At 34.6% G+C, this 15,985-nt stretch overlaps 2 protein-coding genes across 3 annotated transcripts; both read right to left on the bottom strand.

The window, feature by feature from the left end:
* Positions 1-8: 8 nt before the first annotated feature.
* LOC139777684 (dehydrogenase/reductase SDR family member 7) lies at positions 9-5,115 on the bottom strand. Its single transcript, XM_071715242.1, has 8 exons — positions 4,935-5,115; positions 3,155-3,309; positions 2,292-2,444; positions 1,940-2,046; positions 1,514-1,753; positions 1,272-1,391; positions 558-724; positions 9-224 (listed from the first exon to the last, which is right to left on the bottom strand). The coding sequence occupies exons 2-8, from the start codon at positions 3,276-3,278 to the stop codon at positions 158-160; spliced, it is 978 nt and encodes a 325-aa protein (XP_071571343.1). The 5' UTR covers positions 3,279-3,309; positions 4,935-5,115; the 3' UTR covers positions 9-157.
* Positions 5,116-7,963: 2,848 nt separating this feature from the next.
* On the bottom strand, positions 7,964-15,977 carry LOC139777718 (phospholipid scramblase 1). Of its 2 annotated transcripts, none has more exons than XM_071715300.1 (7): positions 15,820-15,977; positions 12,457-12,564; positions 11,463-11,615; positions 10,679-10,890; positions 9,689-9,850; positions 8,868-9,014; positions 7,964-8,719 (listed from the first exon to the last, which is right to left on the bottom strand). In XM_071715300.1, the coding sequence occupies exons 2-7, from the start codon at positions 12,521-12,523 to the stop codon at positions 8,675-8,677; spliced, it is 786 nt and encodes a 261-aa protein (XP_071571401.1). In that variant the 5' UTR covers positions 12,524-12,564; positions 15,820-15,977; the 3' UTR covers positions 7,964-8,674. The 2 variants fall into 2 exon arrangements, with proteins under 2 accessions (XP_071571401.1, XP_071571400.1); XM_071715299.1 differs by lacking the exon at positions 15,820-15,977 and adding an exon at positions 12,694-13,014.
* Between the last annotated feature and the right edge of the window lie 8 nt (positions 15,978-15,985).

Genomic DNA, 15,985 nt, shown 5'->3' with positions numbered 1-15,985 from the left:
TTACAAGATCATGGAGAAATATTTAATGAGAAATGTATATACAAATCGTATAAAAGTCTTTTCGTGTAACTTCATAGAAGTGAAGAACAGTTTAGTAATGCGAAACGTAATGCAAAAATAGTTATTGTCACTAGAATATCCATTGACGATAACGTGATTAATCCTTGGCAGCATTAGCATCTCGTAATTTCAGCAGGTATTTCGTACCTAAATTCTTTATCAACCTTTGTAAAAGAAAACAACGCAATTAGAATAATGCGATAATATTAGGATTGAGCAAAAGATTCGTTTGTTTTCTTTTTTCGATTTCACTATCTCGTGTGTAAAGACCATTTTAGTCTGCAATTTCCAACAGAATCCAATTTTATAAATACTGATACGCATATACATTCAAATTATTGTGTTTTCCATAAAATGACGAACAATTCTACCCCGAATTCTATCGCGGTTTATAGATTATCGAAGGCGGATCTGAGAGTTCTATAAGAAAGAAAGAATAAACGAATCTTTTGGTCTATTTAATCTATATAGAGCTTTACGTTATGTAAAAGACATACCATTTCGTGAAATAAGGGAAACAATAAGACATGTATGTGATTCGTAACGTGGACGCCGTGGAGATCCATACTTCGTCCAGTTTATTCGCAATCGCGACGCCCATTAAAGTTGCACAACGTTCCGCGCTGACTTTGCTTTTAGATGTATCCGTATTTACTCCATATTTCTTAAAAATCATAATCGTACAGTCAGCAATTAGCATACACGTGTATGTATCACATATACGTGGTCTGTTAAAAAATTTTCTTTTATAATAGCGCGTCAACGCGATGGCACACCGATGTGCGATAAGCGATGTTGTCTGGCAGCGACCTTAGCAAGTAATCTCCCGCTTACCGCGTCTTTCTATTGTGATTATAGTTATCATGCTGCATCGCTTTGTTTACGAGTTTGTTGCGTGTATTCTGCGATTTTCAAGATGACTAATTGTGAGTTTCATAAGCAGCATCAACAAGCAAACAGTGAATCGGTGGTATTTATCTTGAAGTGCTGAAGCGTTGACGAAAAAATTTTTAAACAGACCACAATTATTTAATGTCAATTATTTATTTGGAACTAATTTTCATTGAAATAGTTTTAGAAATATGTGAGACGAAGTTTTACACACTTCAACTTTCTGTACAATTATTACAGTTATGTCAGTAACAATTTTCATGTCTCACATATCATATATTCCGTAGCAATTTACAAACAAGGATTTTTACGATACGTACCTCGCCAGATTTCTCCGTAAAACTCTCGGGCAGAAACTCGGTCTGCACTGGACCCGGACAAACCATTGTTACGTGGATATGCTTATCGGGGTATTCCATAAACATCGGTCTGAAATAGCCCTGTTTAAAAAAAGTACATAAAATATAGTATCTCTGACACATATGCGACAGCAAGTTTCGCGAAGTTGCAGATTGTTATATTCAACAAATTTTACGAAATTATACAATTTGAAGATGTTTACATGTAAGGCATGTTTAGTGCCGCAGTAGGTCGCTGACATCGGAACCGGTAAAATTCCGGCCAAACTCGAGGTATTAATAATATGACCCCCGCCTATTTTTAGAAAGTGTTTGACTGCTAATCTACTCATGGACACGACGGAGAATACATTCAGGTTGAACATTTCTTTATCGACCGCTATCTCAATGTTTTCCCATCTCGCTCTTTGACTACGGCCGGCATTGTTGACGAGTATATCCAACTGAAACGTAGAAAGACACGTGACAAGGCCATAGTAAATAATAATACAATGAAGCATTCAATAGGCTTTCTACAGACTATGGCCCGTATTCTCAGTTCACTTTTATCGATAAGAGAATACGAGCCTATATGTAGGTATATTGATTTTTATCGGCGCAAAAAAAATGTGGGATGCTTTATAGAATACCTTTCCAAATTTGTTAATCACATGCTGGAACGCTTTCTCGTGCGAGTCCAAGTCGAGTATGTCCATAGGATAGACTTCCACATCGTCGTCGGTCAAGCACTTGTTCTCTGAAGAGGAATTTATTATTTATCAAGAAAAATCAATAATGAATGTAAATCGTATTCTATAAGATTATTCTTCGATCTGACTTAAATTATTAGGGGAGAATGTCGCTCGCAATAATAGCAAGATGATTCCACACATTTCGGATCGTCGAAGGATATTTTGCGTCAATTAAAATAATCGACAAGGATCGTTATAACGTAGCGTGGAGGATCTTTTATAGAAAGTTTACGAAGAATATCGATTATACCTTTCAAACATGTTTTCTTCACCCTTTCTAATTCAGCGGCTCTCCGAGCGGACAGGATTAATTTGCAGCCCGCTTTGGCCAGGACGTAAGCCAGATTTTCTCCGATACCCGCAGACGCACCCGTTATCCATACTGTTTTGCCTTTCAATGAAGCTGAAAGTATATGCAACGTAAGCGATTGTTCGATTTGTTTATTATTTATTCACTCGATAAATTCGGTCGGTTTATAATTTGCGATAGATTTCGAAAGAATGTTCTACTTATATAATGAAAAATATACAATAAATACAAATTTGTATAATAATACAAATAACATGAATTATATAATCTTTATTATATTAATTATATAATTTGATATTTATTACACATTTTTCATTATAGTTAGAATTATTGAAGAAATAATGACATAAGGATTCTCTTTAGCTTAGTGACGCGCGAAAATTTATTAGTAAGCAAACAAAACTAACGTCCGACTATATTATCTTCACAGTTGTTTGCATTTTGATAATTCTTTTTTTAAGTAGAGATAACATTGTTGGATGTTAGTTTCATTACTCATGTTCATGTTTAATTACGTATTGATAAACTTTCATGCATTACTGAAGAGAATTCTCATAGCATTATTTATTTGAAACTATATATATTCTATTAGAGATACTCTTTAAATTATACTGATATGTACTACATATTCTATTACTATATATTCTATTTTATATATTAGATACTAATATATATATATATATATATATATATATTCTATTAAAGATAAATAGAATTTCGTATTATTGTTTTACTTGACTGCCGAAAAGTTGGTCAAAGTTCTTCGTTATTCTTTAAGTGTATGCAAAAGTAGACATACTTACATATGGGTTTGCCGTACTTTTCCTTAAAAGCAAGCAATATATCGCAGTCCAATAAGGAGGGTAGAATGAGATAGACGGAATAGTAGACTATAAATAGCAAGCTGATGATTACGAATAAATCCATACTTAATTACTCTTATCTAAGCGAAATATTTCTGCAAACAGAAAGGCATTATCGGAAATTGTTATTTCTTATCAGTCACATTTATTTTTTTCGGTTTCCTGAATTTTTACGCGTACAAAAGGCAAAGAGCCTTGTTGTGAATGTCAAAGACCTAAAATTTGCATTGAAACCAATAATTATACAATTCACTGTGTTATTATTCTATAGAAACAGTTAATGATAACTGAAATAACGAGATAATTAGCTGGCAATAATATTTTTTATTTCTCTCTGCCTCGATATTTTTTAAGATCACAACAGTTAAAAAAAATTGTTTTTAATTGAAAGAAAACATTACTGCGATATGCTTGCAACATTCTCTTTCTCTCTCCCTTTTTTCGATTCATCGGATCTTTTAAAAATCAAAAGCAGAACTCGGAGAAATGTCGATGTTTCTTTCTCTTTATTCCTAAACGAAAGTTTCAGTCTTTGGACTACTTTGGAGCGCCGCGTGAAGGAATGCTTTCTTTCACTGGCTGCGTTTTGCCGAACCTCTGCTTAGCTAAGCGCACGTAAGCAGCAAGCGCTTGCTACGCAATATTTGGCTGGACAGAAATGCTGAGTAGCCAGATAGCCAGTAGCCAGCCGATATTTCAATAGCGCAATCAAAACTGCTGCAATCAAAACCGCTACCAAACGAGCGACTGCTAGGCTAGCGGAGGTTCGGCAAAACGCAGCCACTGTTTTCGCTCTCCTTTGTTTTTCTTTCGTCAACGTCAGCACTCGCAGAAACCTGGCAGAAACTATCTAAAATATGTAGATATCGCCGAGAAATGTTTCGTATACAATTTCGATAATTAACCTTTAGACCGCCGGCATTTGATGAGCTTTAATCCTCTTAGAAAGTCCTCAAATTGTTGTGCTTATATCTTATATATAACATACCTACTATATACAAAGTTCCGATCACACGTAGAGCCTATATTTAGGCTTTCCGGCGGTCTAAAGGTTAACAAGCAATGAATTAACCATAACCAATAATAAATTTGCATGTAACACGCTCAAGATAAAAAATCAAACGGATATGCGTGACGTAACATTAATTTCCATCTACAAGCACGCGTACACGTGTACGTGCATATCGCAGTAATGTTTTCTTTCAATTAAAAACAATTTTTTTTAACTTTTGTGACCTTAAAAAATATCGAGGCAGAGAGAAATAAAAAATATTATTGCCAGCTAATTATCTCGTTATTTCAGTTATCATTAACTGTTTCTATAGAATAATAACACAGTGAATTGTATAATTATTGGTTTCAATGCAAATTTTAGCTCTTTGACATTCACAACAAGGCTCTTTGCCTTTTGTACGCGTAAAAATTCAGGAAACCGAAAAAAATAAATGTGACTGATAAATCGTATCTTAATAGATGAATAAATAACAGATGAAATCATCATGTCACGCACGAAGAGAAGATGGTTTTTCAAGAGATACTTGAACTACGTTCCGACATTCACTGATGCCAGTACTGAAAATCTGTGTAATTTACGTTACGTAACGGAACTATAGATTTTCAGTATACCGGTAGTGAACGTCGGGACGCAACTTTGGTCAGTCGGTCCTTTAGTGACTTGTTAGTGACACTTTGTCACGGTAGAGATGGAAATTCAACGTACCAAGGACAAAGAAGAGAAGTATGCGCTTGATACGAGGCGACATGTGCGTGCGCCAGAAAAAAAGGGGGCGAAAACACTTAAGGGTACAACGGAAAACAATACGGAGTAACGCCGGTTTACACGTGTGTCACGCTCCTCTACACTCCTCCAACTCGCCCGAAGAACTCCAAACTACTCCAAAGAGGGAGACCACGTCTGCCGGAAATGGAAAGAAACCGCATCGGGAGGGGGGTCGATCCGGTCGATGTATAGGGAGGGGGAGGGGGGAGGGGGAGGACAATAATGCGCAAACTCGAACGTATGTATCACGAGAGAGGCCGATTCGCGGTTCTGTTATATAATTCACTATATACGTTCACACGGCTGCTTATAATTAAGTTTAATAATTACTGTATATTATCCGATCCAAAATTTTTCTCCTTTTGATTATAATGATTATTTAAATGTGGACTTATACTTTGATACTCTGAACATTTGAATTAATTTTTGATATTTATATACGAAAAGAATTGTTTAAGTATCAAAAAGGCTCATATGTAAATGATCATTATGATAAAAGAAAAAGAAAAAAAATTGGATCAGATAGTATACGGTATAGTTATTAAACCGGATTATAAGCCGCCGTGATTTAGTTAATGATTCTGTCTATCGATATAAGTAGATTTTTTTTAGAATTTTTTAGATTTTATAAATCACTTATTAAACAACAATTATATAAATTTGTTCTATTAAAAAAATTGACGAAATCTCACACACGCACACGCACACACATACACGCACACACACACACACACACACACACACACACACACACACACACACACACACACACACAGAGTAAAAAGTAAAAGGACAGGAGTCATTTTTACTTCTTTTATGTCCACTTTCAACTTTTATATATATATTTTTTCAGATATCCCATAAACAGCAACTCGATCGTTTTACTATTAAGTACTAATTGTGATCTGAAAATTTTGATTAGGATTCGAGTTACAAGGATTTAAAACAGAAAAACGCGTAGAGGCCTCCTAGGACTTAAATGCAGTTAAGCTCAAAATACATCCAAGAAAAGAAGAGACTTTTAACGGAAACGTGTGGAAGCTTAAGCCCGCCTTAGACGATTTGTAACTTGTTGGCAAGGGATAGAATTCAATCTAATTGTGATTTTATGCGCTGCGTATTTTAATGTTAATGTACGATCTGTATTTTATTATATTGTATATAGTTTCTTAAAGACCGCCCACTAATTCTATAGTGTTATTTCTTTTCAAAAATTGAATCGAAAAGTCCTGAGAGTCATGTTTCTCTATAATGCTTAATGAAGCAGTAATTATTGAGTAAAATCAATCTAATCAGCATTTTTAGCCGAGCGTACATCAGTGATTTGCGCGCCTGGTAGTATACATGAGCGCATCTACTATACGGCCGCGCGGCTCACGTTCGGCTAAAAGTGCTGATTGGATTGATTTTACTCAATAATTACTTCTTAATGTTTCATTAAGGTGGCTCTAAAGTGACATCGTTAGTCAATAATACAACTCACATAAAACTTGATAAAAATACATTATGATTTTTCCTAAACATCTTATCTAAATAAAAATTATTAATATTGATAATGTTCCCATTGATTTTTATAAGTAGTTTATAAATTTATAATAATTATAAAAGGTCGATTGATTAATGTTGTCTTAATCGCAAGACCCATCTTCTTTCGCGTCAGTACGCAAGTACTGTGTAGATAGTGTAGATCTAGCAGCCGACTCGCCGTCTCCCCGCTGGCGTCTATAACCTCTTAGCGTGTCCATGGTCCATGCTTGTACATACTACATAGCAAGACAAAAGCCTCCAAGCAAAACAAAATGCCTCCAAAGTATCCTGCTCGTCGTACGAGCATTTATTTTGTTGGAAATTGAAATTATATATTTTTTATAACATGTTTTTCGTTCAGTTCTCTGAATTGACAACTAAATAAAATATGTAAAAAAATTTTAATTTTTTAAATATAATATCCTTTTATCCCATAATAATAAAATTAATAATAATTTAATTACAATATTATGGCTAGAACTTTATATATTAATACTCTTTGTGACATGCAGTCTTTCGACCCGTTTGAATTTCGTGCGTCGAACAGCTGCTCGTTCGCAGAGCAGCTGCTTGTTCGCAGGATAGACATTTTACTTCCGTGACACGCATGCATCATCACTTTCTCGATCAAATATTTCTTAAAAATCCATGGCAACACACAACCTTTCATATACCACTGGAAAGCTTGTGATTTCATCTTTCAGTGATCAGTTTTTTATTAACATCTCTAGTTTTTCCTAAAAGATATCATATCACTTCCAGTAAAAATTCAATAACCTCCCATAAGAGCTATGTTAAAAAGTGATTTTTTATATTGCTCGTTTGCAATAATTTACATGGCAACAGGGTCTCAAATTTTAAGAGATGGTTTATTATATGTTAAAGAACAATCTCCCAAAGTTTTATTTATGTGGCTAGTCTTTTAGTTTACTTTCGAACCACCTTAAGCATTATAGAGAAAATTGACTCTCAGGACTTTTCGACTCAATTTTTGATAAGAAATAACGCTACAGAGTTAGTGGGTATAGTCTTTAAGAAACACCTTGTATGTCAGTATTTTTATTATATAATTAAATTATATACTTATTATAAATTGTGTACAAAGTATATATATGTATATAAAACATTTATTATATATATTGTATTTTATATATGTGTGTATGTATGTATATTTTATAGTTTTTATACATATATTTTGTCATTTTTTCTTTATTTTTCGTTTTGCACGATAAAATTGCGTATGATTCTATTCTAAATTTTGATACGAATTGAATTATCAATCTGGAGTGAGCTTTAGATAAGCGAATCGATCTACAATGATTAATGTCAATGGAGATAATTTAGGCAATTGTTTTATACTCACCATAGTCGCAGATATGTCCAAAAGATGATGATAATGTTTACTTGGATATTCGTATTGAGCGGGAATAGAGCGAGTAATATCTCTTTGAAAATCCTAATTTATTATTTCAGTGATATTTTCCATAATTTTTTAACAATATATAATTTTTATCGTATACATTTTATCATACACGTGTCTACACAAAAGACACGAACTTAATAGCTCACCCGAGAGTAGAATATAATACAAATACAAACATCTTTAAAGAAGATTTTTATATAAATTACATAACAATTCCGTTTGCAGAATAATAAATTTCTTTTGCCAGTATAGAATAACAATTAAAGTAATTTAAATCGACCGTGACTGGCAATATATAAAGACGTTATATATTGCCAGTCACGGTCGATTTAAATTACTTTAATTCCGTTTGCGTTGAAAGGCCGAATATTGTCTTCAATGTCTCGCTTTAAAGCTCGAAAAATTTTACATTTTGCGCATTTCGTAGAAATTTTAGAAACCTGCACATTTATACGTTGCACTTTGCAGGTACTTGCAGGCACTTGCAGCGAGTATTTATCGCATTATGCGATATTAAAATCTATGGTTATATTTGATAACTATTCGATCCGATTGTCTATCACTCACATAAAGTTTATGTAAATTTATGTCAACTTATGTAAGGTTGCAGTTATATGACATTTCTTAAAAAGTTTTATAAAATTTATCATTTTTGCACTCGGTCCACTTTACAGATAGAGCATATCGGAATAGGCAATAATTTTAGAAGTAAATTATTTATAATTAACGTCTACCTCCTGGACGCTCTTCTTATTCGTTGAAAATACAAGTATTCCTGGAACACAGAAATATAATTGTAAATAAATTTATTTATTTGTAAATTTATATATTAAATGTACGCATTTTTCGGTTTTTGAACCGCTTTTCATTAGAGAAATCAGAGATTGATTGTCGGAGGTAAAATTAAAAAGTTGATCACTCACTATCAAAAACGATGCGCCGAGGAGCAGGCTTTTCAATCTCACGTCTGTGTTTATCGGGAATGTGAGCAACAGGATGTAATCGACTGCCAAGTGATCCCACTGATGCATCAGTGATGCGATTTGACGCGATCCGTCCATCGATGTGACCTGAAAAGGAAGAAGATAAAGTTGTGCGGTATAAGTAAACAAGTAAAATATTCATATAATAAAACTATATAAATAAAATGTCGATAAGTAAAATAAAAATAAAAGTATTAAATTTTAATATATTGTTTAATACGCAGGGTCTCCCATTTTAAATAATGCATTTTAATATCTCTTCTGTAACTCGTTATAGACAAAAATGTTTCAGACAAAAGTTGTTCAAAATAATTAGTAGAAAATAATGATACAATAAAAAATAGAGGTTTCCATTTAAAAAATTTAACTTGCGCCCTACTGGGACCAACACAGGACCCAAAATCTAATAAGATCATCATGTGGCTCCTTTCAAATCATGCAACTTTTGTCTGAAACATTTTTGTCTATGACGATTCGAGTTACAGAAGAGATATTAAAATGCATTATTTAAAAAATGCACCCTGTATAATAAAATTGTTTATTATATGTATATAAATACTAGCGTTTCTATTAAATAAACTATTAACAATACGTGTAAAATTGATAAAACTAAAAAATACAAGCAAATAAAAATAACAGTTATGATTTAACTCAAGTTGCACTTTCAGTCCCTTCAGTCCCGTCGCGTTTTATGCCATTTGCGACAAGCCTAGCCGATTATTCGATTAATTTTTTTCATCCACGCGGGTGATTCTATTCACCTGGAACTGCGCTTCCTTGTACATGCAACAGCCGCAAATGTTAGGTCCATATATGTTGCAGAGCGGCTCGTTCATCGCGTTATATACTGTGAAGCTCGGCCCCACCATGCTAAAGTTCTCCTCCACGCTGCCGATGAGATTCGCGCTTTCCACTGTAATTCTCTGCGGAAACATGAAAAATGAAAGGATCAAGCAGGGAGATGAAAACGTCCGTCACGTTTTATTTTGAGCCAATAAAGATCTGGCATGTCGATAATCGAAGATTAATCCTGCTGTTCCGCTCGCTTTCGTGCAAGTTTCAGTTTAAATGCACTTTCATGTTTTAATACGGCTTTATTTATACATATATGTATATATATTCCTTTTTTTACAGAAGTTTCGAATTATCGAGGAGGCTTCGAAAATGAATTGAACCGTCTTATGTTTCTCGCGGTGAATTTAAACATTATTATTTAATTAAAATATAATTGGTTCTTTTTCGCTATCAAAAATCCTTTATTTTTATTGTACAAATAGATGTATAATAAGATCGTCAAACATTAGTTAGTAAATTATAGGAATTATGACTAGAGAAAATTACTCCGTTTAATAAGAAAAATGGGTCATATTGACTCGGACGGAACAGCAAGGGTTAATAATTTAATTGAACACATTGAGCGCGGTTTGCGTTCAATTTATCGCGACAATATCCTTTGTGAAACATCAACTGCCGGGTCATCAAGGAACTATCGATGATTGCATTTTTTATCCTTTTTAAGGCGCGGCCGAAAGGAAATAAAATTTTAAAAGCTTCGAAATAATTTTTAAGCCAGGCCCGCACGTTTAAATCATGTGAAATATCTTCCGTGTAAGAAAGAAGATTCATTTGCGATACGTCGACAATTAAGATGCCCACATACATTCTGAATCATGCTAAATCCGGCATATATAATTACAGAGGAATGTGTAATATCTATTTTAGTGCAGTTCGTCGCGTTGGCGTCGACTTGCCTGTCGAGAGCACGGCACGTGCATCCAGCTAGGATCCTTCCGGATGATGAAAGCGGTCTCGCCACATTGATCCAGTACGTTCAACACGAATCCTTTGTACCAGCCATAACATCGCGATTGCGTTTCCGACTTGGATTCTATGGCGAGAAATAGCGTTTCCGCGCGCGGCACTTTCACCCTGTACTGAGTGCTCCTATCCATTCTGCCGAGTACTGCCGAGTATTTCACGTAAAAGTCGTGTAAGTATATATATATATATATATATATATATATATATATATATTATATTCTTCTATACATAATGTAATTATCTTGTCTACTACATTACGTCATTTAATATTGATAAAATCTAAAATAGAATTAAATTTCCTTGTAATTTATATTCTAATCTTCAATCTTGTAATAAACGAAATTAATACTAATAAGAATTAATTATTCATATAACTATTAATAATTATTTATTAGATAATATTACATATATATAAATATTTAAATATATAAATATTACATATACATAAATATTTAAATAATAAATAACAGTAAATATGTAAATATATATTTATCTCAATAATAAGAAATATACATATATATTTAATATTATTTATTTTACTTAATTATATATTTATCTGTTAAAATATATTAAATATTTAAATAAGTTATTAAGTTATTAAGTTATAATATAAGTTATTATGTATATTAAAATATATTAAATATTTAAATAATCTTTCTTCTTTCTATTTTTTTTTAGAGCGAAAAGTTGGCGCATGGTGCGCTAAATACGTACGAGTACTCAAATCAATAACCTGCTGAATTTCCAATTGCTCGACGCCGTCCAGGAACTGCGTGCCGGAGATCGAGTTCAACTGCGCCCTGGGTGTCGAGATCCAGTCAAGGGTGCTGATGGGAATTGGCCTACGAGGGAATCGACTTTCGCCTTCTGCAAATGCAATGCGATAATTTTTTGCGCGGACAATCAAAAGCTACTGCAAATCTTCGTGAGTGCGCGAGCACTCGTTATCGATTTCATTGCGTTACGCAATCAGTTAAAGCCTGTATAATTATTCCTATTATGCATATAATTACTTAAAATAATAACTATAATAAATATACATATATGTATATAAATTTAATGTATATTTCTTAATATTTAATGTGTATAAATTAATTTAATATGTTGAATATTTTATACATTAAATTTAATTATATATATTATATATCAATTTAATAACTATACATATACTTGATTATATGTATATATGATTAGACGAGAATAATTGTTATTTGTTTTTTAACCGTCGCGATTTTCGAATAAAATATTTGAAAAATTTTACGTGAAAATAAAAAAAAATTACGCAGATACATATACTCGGAAACTGTTATAAAGAATATAATCGGAATAAATATGTTTTACGTATTAAAAAACTATTTTAATAACAAACTTAATTCTTTCCCCGAAAATTAAATCCACGAAAGTTAATAGTAAAATTGTTTTTGCTTTGACACTGTAATCGTATTATATAAAAAAAATAAAATATTTATATAACACATTGCGACTCATTTTACTTTCCAAATCGTAATTCTCGTAACTCAAATTCCCATTTTTAAATGTCTGTTTACCTGTATGCGACGCGAAAAGAAAAAAAAAGGTTAAATGTATATTTTATTGAAATTACACACACACACACACACACACACACACACACACACACACACATACACATTGTGGATGTTAATGACCACAGTCGGCGTTTTATTCGCCAAAAAAATTATCTATTCACCTCCCGGTTGCATCGTGATGACGGTGCTGTTCGCGTAAATGATCGGCGCGTTCTCCTGCAGCTCCATCGTCTGTGTCGCCGCGCTTGACGTCGCCGTCGCTGGCGGACCTAAAAAAAGAGAAAAAAAATTACGCTTTACGACTGTTCCTGCGAAATAGTCGCGCGCAAAAAAGAAACGTTTTTCGCGATAAATAAAATAAATAAAAAAATGTAAAACGCGATATCTTTGCCTGATACCGATCGTTTGTGATGATGGCTGCTCGCCATTGTTCGCCGACATGTTGAGCTGCTGCGCGTAACTTCGCTCTGCCATCGGGTCCGCTTCCGTATACCGCATAATCGCGAAGTGAAGATCTCGTTCCCGTCTCCGGCGACGAGCGGGAGATAAGGAACGATCAGAACGCGGAGAGAGATAGAGATAGAGATAGAGAGAAAGTGATTGATCGATATCTCCACCTGCGACTTCTATTTCCGAAACTTGCCCGGTAAAATAAAGCGATCCGTTTCGAGGGGCGGTTGGCGAACCCGCGCTAACCACCGGTGGAAGACTGTCCGATCATTTGTACTTGAATTTCTATCCGCCTCGTTATCGCCCGATGAATTTATCATTTATCTATCGGTGCGGATAAGCGGTATCTTTAGCGCAGTTATCGATAACAAACGTTTGTAACAAAAGCGCTGACCTAAACGTGAAGATGACGAATACGCGAAAAATGTAGAAACCGATTTTTCCTTTATCCTCGGCCTGCCACTCTCTGTCTTTCGATTCATGTAATGTCAATCACACGTAATATCTTATTTGGCAACTTATCAATTATGCAATTAGCCCTTAGCTGGCACTTTGGGGTAAACGCCTCAGCCTAGTTTAGCTCTAATTTAAGCCCCCCTATAGTACGAAAATGGTACTAAAAAATGGAAGTTATAAATTTTTGAGTGAAAACAGTCATTTTTTCGTTTTCTTTTACGTTCTCTAACTTTTTTCATACTTAATATTACATTTTATCAAAATAACCTATGACATCTGTTAAAACGACATTCGAAGACTATCTTGGAATTTTTTGTAAGTAAAAAAAATCAATAGCTTCCTCGCAGCAAGCGTTTTAGTGGTGGGGTCTGAAACGGCCACAGTGTGCCAGCTATGTGATTCTGGTGAAGTGTGCCAGCTAAGGGTTAGTCAAGTATTATTATTTTGTCTGCGTTATATTCTTCATTTGTCGTTGTTTTTAGCGGCTGGAATTACACTGGTCAACAATAAATATGTGTATCTTGCATCAAAACAATCAATATATTAATTTTGGTCCTGATAACGATAATATGTCAATAAAAATTGAATCTTAGCTGTAGTAGTATTCATGATATATTAATTGTAAATATCAGTAATATGAGAAATAACTAAATAACAGACGGTTGGTTCTTACGGACTGGGGAAGATGAGTGGCCTCCATAAATTCATATCCAAATTAAAACAATTAAAAAATTCTCAACGATTACATCACTCTAGTGTTCCTCTTTATGGCTGGCACCTAGAGGAGACCACATAGAATACCTTATGTCATCCGTGAGTGATCACCGTCATGTTAAATTAAATTGTTACAATCTATATCTCACACAGCACAGTATGTATTATAATTTATGTGTATAAAACCTTGCGATTTTTATGTTCTATTACTCAAACTGTAAAATGATATCTACATATCCAATGGATATCTATTAAATATTATGCTCTGTTTGGGAATAGGGACCGAAACGTACGTTTAATTCCAAAGAAGAATAAATATAATTTTCGCACCGTCACAACAGCAATCGGCTCTTAATTAGCCCGGTTCCTTCCACGTGTGGACATCCAACAGAGCCTTATCTCTCCAACTAAATAAGATGTAAGTGATGAGCATGTTGAGCGTTTTCACCAAGATATTTTGGCAATGGAAAAGAGATAACAGGGAAAATAGAGTTTTCTCAGCAAACAATTTGACTAACTATTAGGAATATCTTCGATTTACGTAATGCTTTTTATACATGGTCTTAGTTTTACGCGATCTCATTTTACGCGGTCAGAAAAAATATTTTTCTATGGTATATTTCTTTCTGAAATAGAAATGTCAAATATTTCTAGTGATGAAAATAGTAATTTCGAATTAAAAAAGTTGACTGCTTTGAAGTACAGTATTGACAACAACGAATAAAATTTAAATTTGTTTTTCTGAACTTTTATTATTACTGTTTTTGTGCAAGTATGTGGAATAAATATTTTTATAACATACACGGGTTTTTCTTTTACGTATTTTTTTTGTACTGGCAGATTCTCAATCGCGTAAAACAAACTAGGTACGCGAATATTCCGCGTAAATCGAGGGACGAGTGTAAACACATTATATTTTTCAAATTTAACTATATATTATAACTGTATTGCAATTGCAAATGCGGGTGATCTTCGTATTATTCGTGCGAATAAAAAGTTCTCACGAGCTGTCGAAGAATTATGCACTGGCAGACACCGCATTCCGATGATCGGGCAATTCCGCGACGATGATCAATACTTCCTGAATGAAATTCCGAAAACGCCTTTCTCCGCTCATCTAACCTTTCGCAGATGGTAAATTAATTAACGAGTACGCACCCCCCCCCCCCTCTCTCTCTCTCTCTCTATGATAATTAATTTTGTAAAACGAGTCACAGTTCCATTTGCGTTGCGTTTTTAATCCCAGATTTCACGCAATGCAAGGCATATTAGTTCCGCAAAAATACGTTTATAGAAATATATTAAAATTTATGTAAAAAATGTACGGACCTCAAAGCACGTGGAAAAAAACACGACACGACAAAAACAAAAGATATAGAGTTTCAACTTTCATTAGCTCGCAAGACGAATGGTTTCGCGTTAGCGCAACTCCTAACTGCGAACATTCAAGGATCAAAACAACATCGCGCTACAATTTTTCTTCGTAGTTTTTCGTTTAGGGGATTTCGAGGACTCGAAACGCTCGGGGCATCCCGAGTAATCCCCTCGATTTTATTTCATCCACAATTGCGATCGTGGGTCGATCAATCTCCTTTACCTCTAATCGCGATTTCGATCTTTCGTGCGGTCCTCACAGCATCGAGGATCTCAAAAAGAAAATAGCGATCCGCTAAAATAATCCTTTAAATACCGAACGCAACGCAACGTCCGATTAGCATTCTGCTCTTTGCAATTTTTCCTGCAGCGGAAGAGACTTCGCGAGTCTCACAAAAATCAATCGAATACGCCTGATATCTCTCTGTTCGCGCCCCGAAGGGTCGGCAAACGTTCCTCGGGTCATCGCAGTTCGGGAAAACTCGCGAGAAGGGATCGTAGAATTTTCCGGTCGGTGTGTTTTCTCTTACCCCTTGCGTCCCGCCTGCGCGCCCCTTTACTTGTTGCTGCCGCTGACGATGCTGTTGCTGCCGTCGCCGCCGCCGCCGCCGTCGCCGCCGCTGCCGGCAGCGATAAATTCCATGCGCGTTTCTATCGATCCACCCATCCACCCTTCGTCGGCCTATATAAAAGCCG

This window comes from Temnothorax nylanderi, unplaced genomic scaffold, assembly GCF_030848795.1.
Source record: "Temnothorax nylanderi isolate EJ_2023f unplaced genomic scaffold, tnyl_v1.0 TNYL_tig0158_pilon, whole genome shotgun sequence".
Classification (NCBI taxonomy): domain Eukaryota; kingdom Metazoa; phylum Arthropoda; class Insecta; order Hymenoptera; family Formicidae; genus Temnothorax; species Temnothorax nylanderi.
This window is presented reverse-complemented; position numbering and strand designations above follow the sequence as displayed.

Excerpts from the sequence above, each read along its gene's own strand:
- LOC139777718 (XM_071715299.1), bottom strand. The coding sequence starts at position 12,793 with ATGCGGTATACGGAAGCGGACCCGATGGCAGAGCGAAGTTACGCGCAG. Across the intron at positions 12,565-12,693 it reads GCCATCATCACAAACGATCG|GTCCGCCAGCGACGGCGACG; the intron begins GTATCAGGCAAA and ends CTCTTTTTTTAG. Across the intron at positions 9,851-10,678 it reads ACGTGCCGTGCTCTCGACAG|AGAATTACAGTGGAAAGCGC; the intron begins GCAAGTCGACGC and ends ATGTTTCCGCAG.
- LOC139777684 (XM_071715242.1), bottom strand. The coding sequence starts at position 3,278 with ATGGATTTATTCGTAATCATCAGCTTGCTATTTATAGTCTACTATTCC. Across the intron at positions 1,754-1,939 it reads TGATTAACAAATTTGGAAAG|TTGGATATACTCGTCAACAA; the intron begins GTATTCTATAAA and ends TCTACGTTTCAG. Across the intron at positions 725-1,271 it reads TTACGGAGAAATCTGGCGAG|AAATATGGAGTAAATACGGA; the intron begins GTACGTATCGTA and ends ATGATTTTTAAG.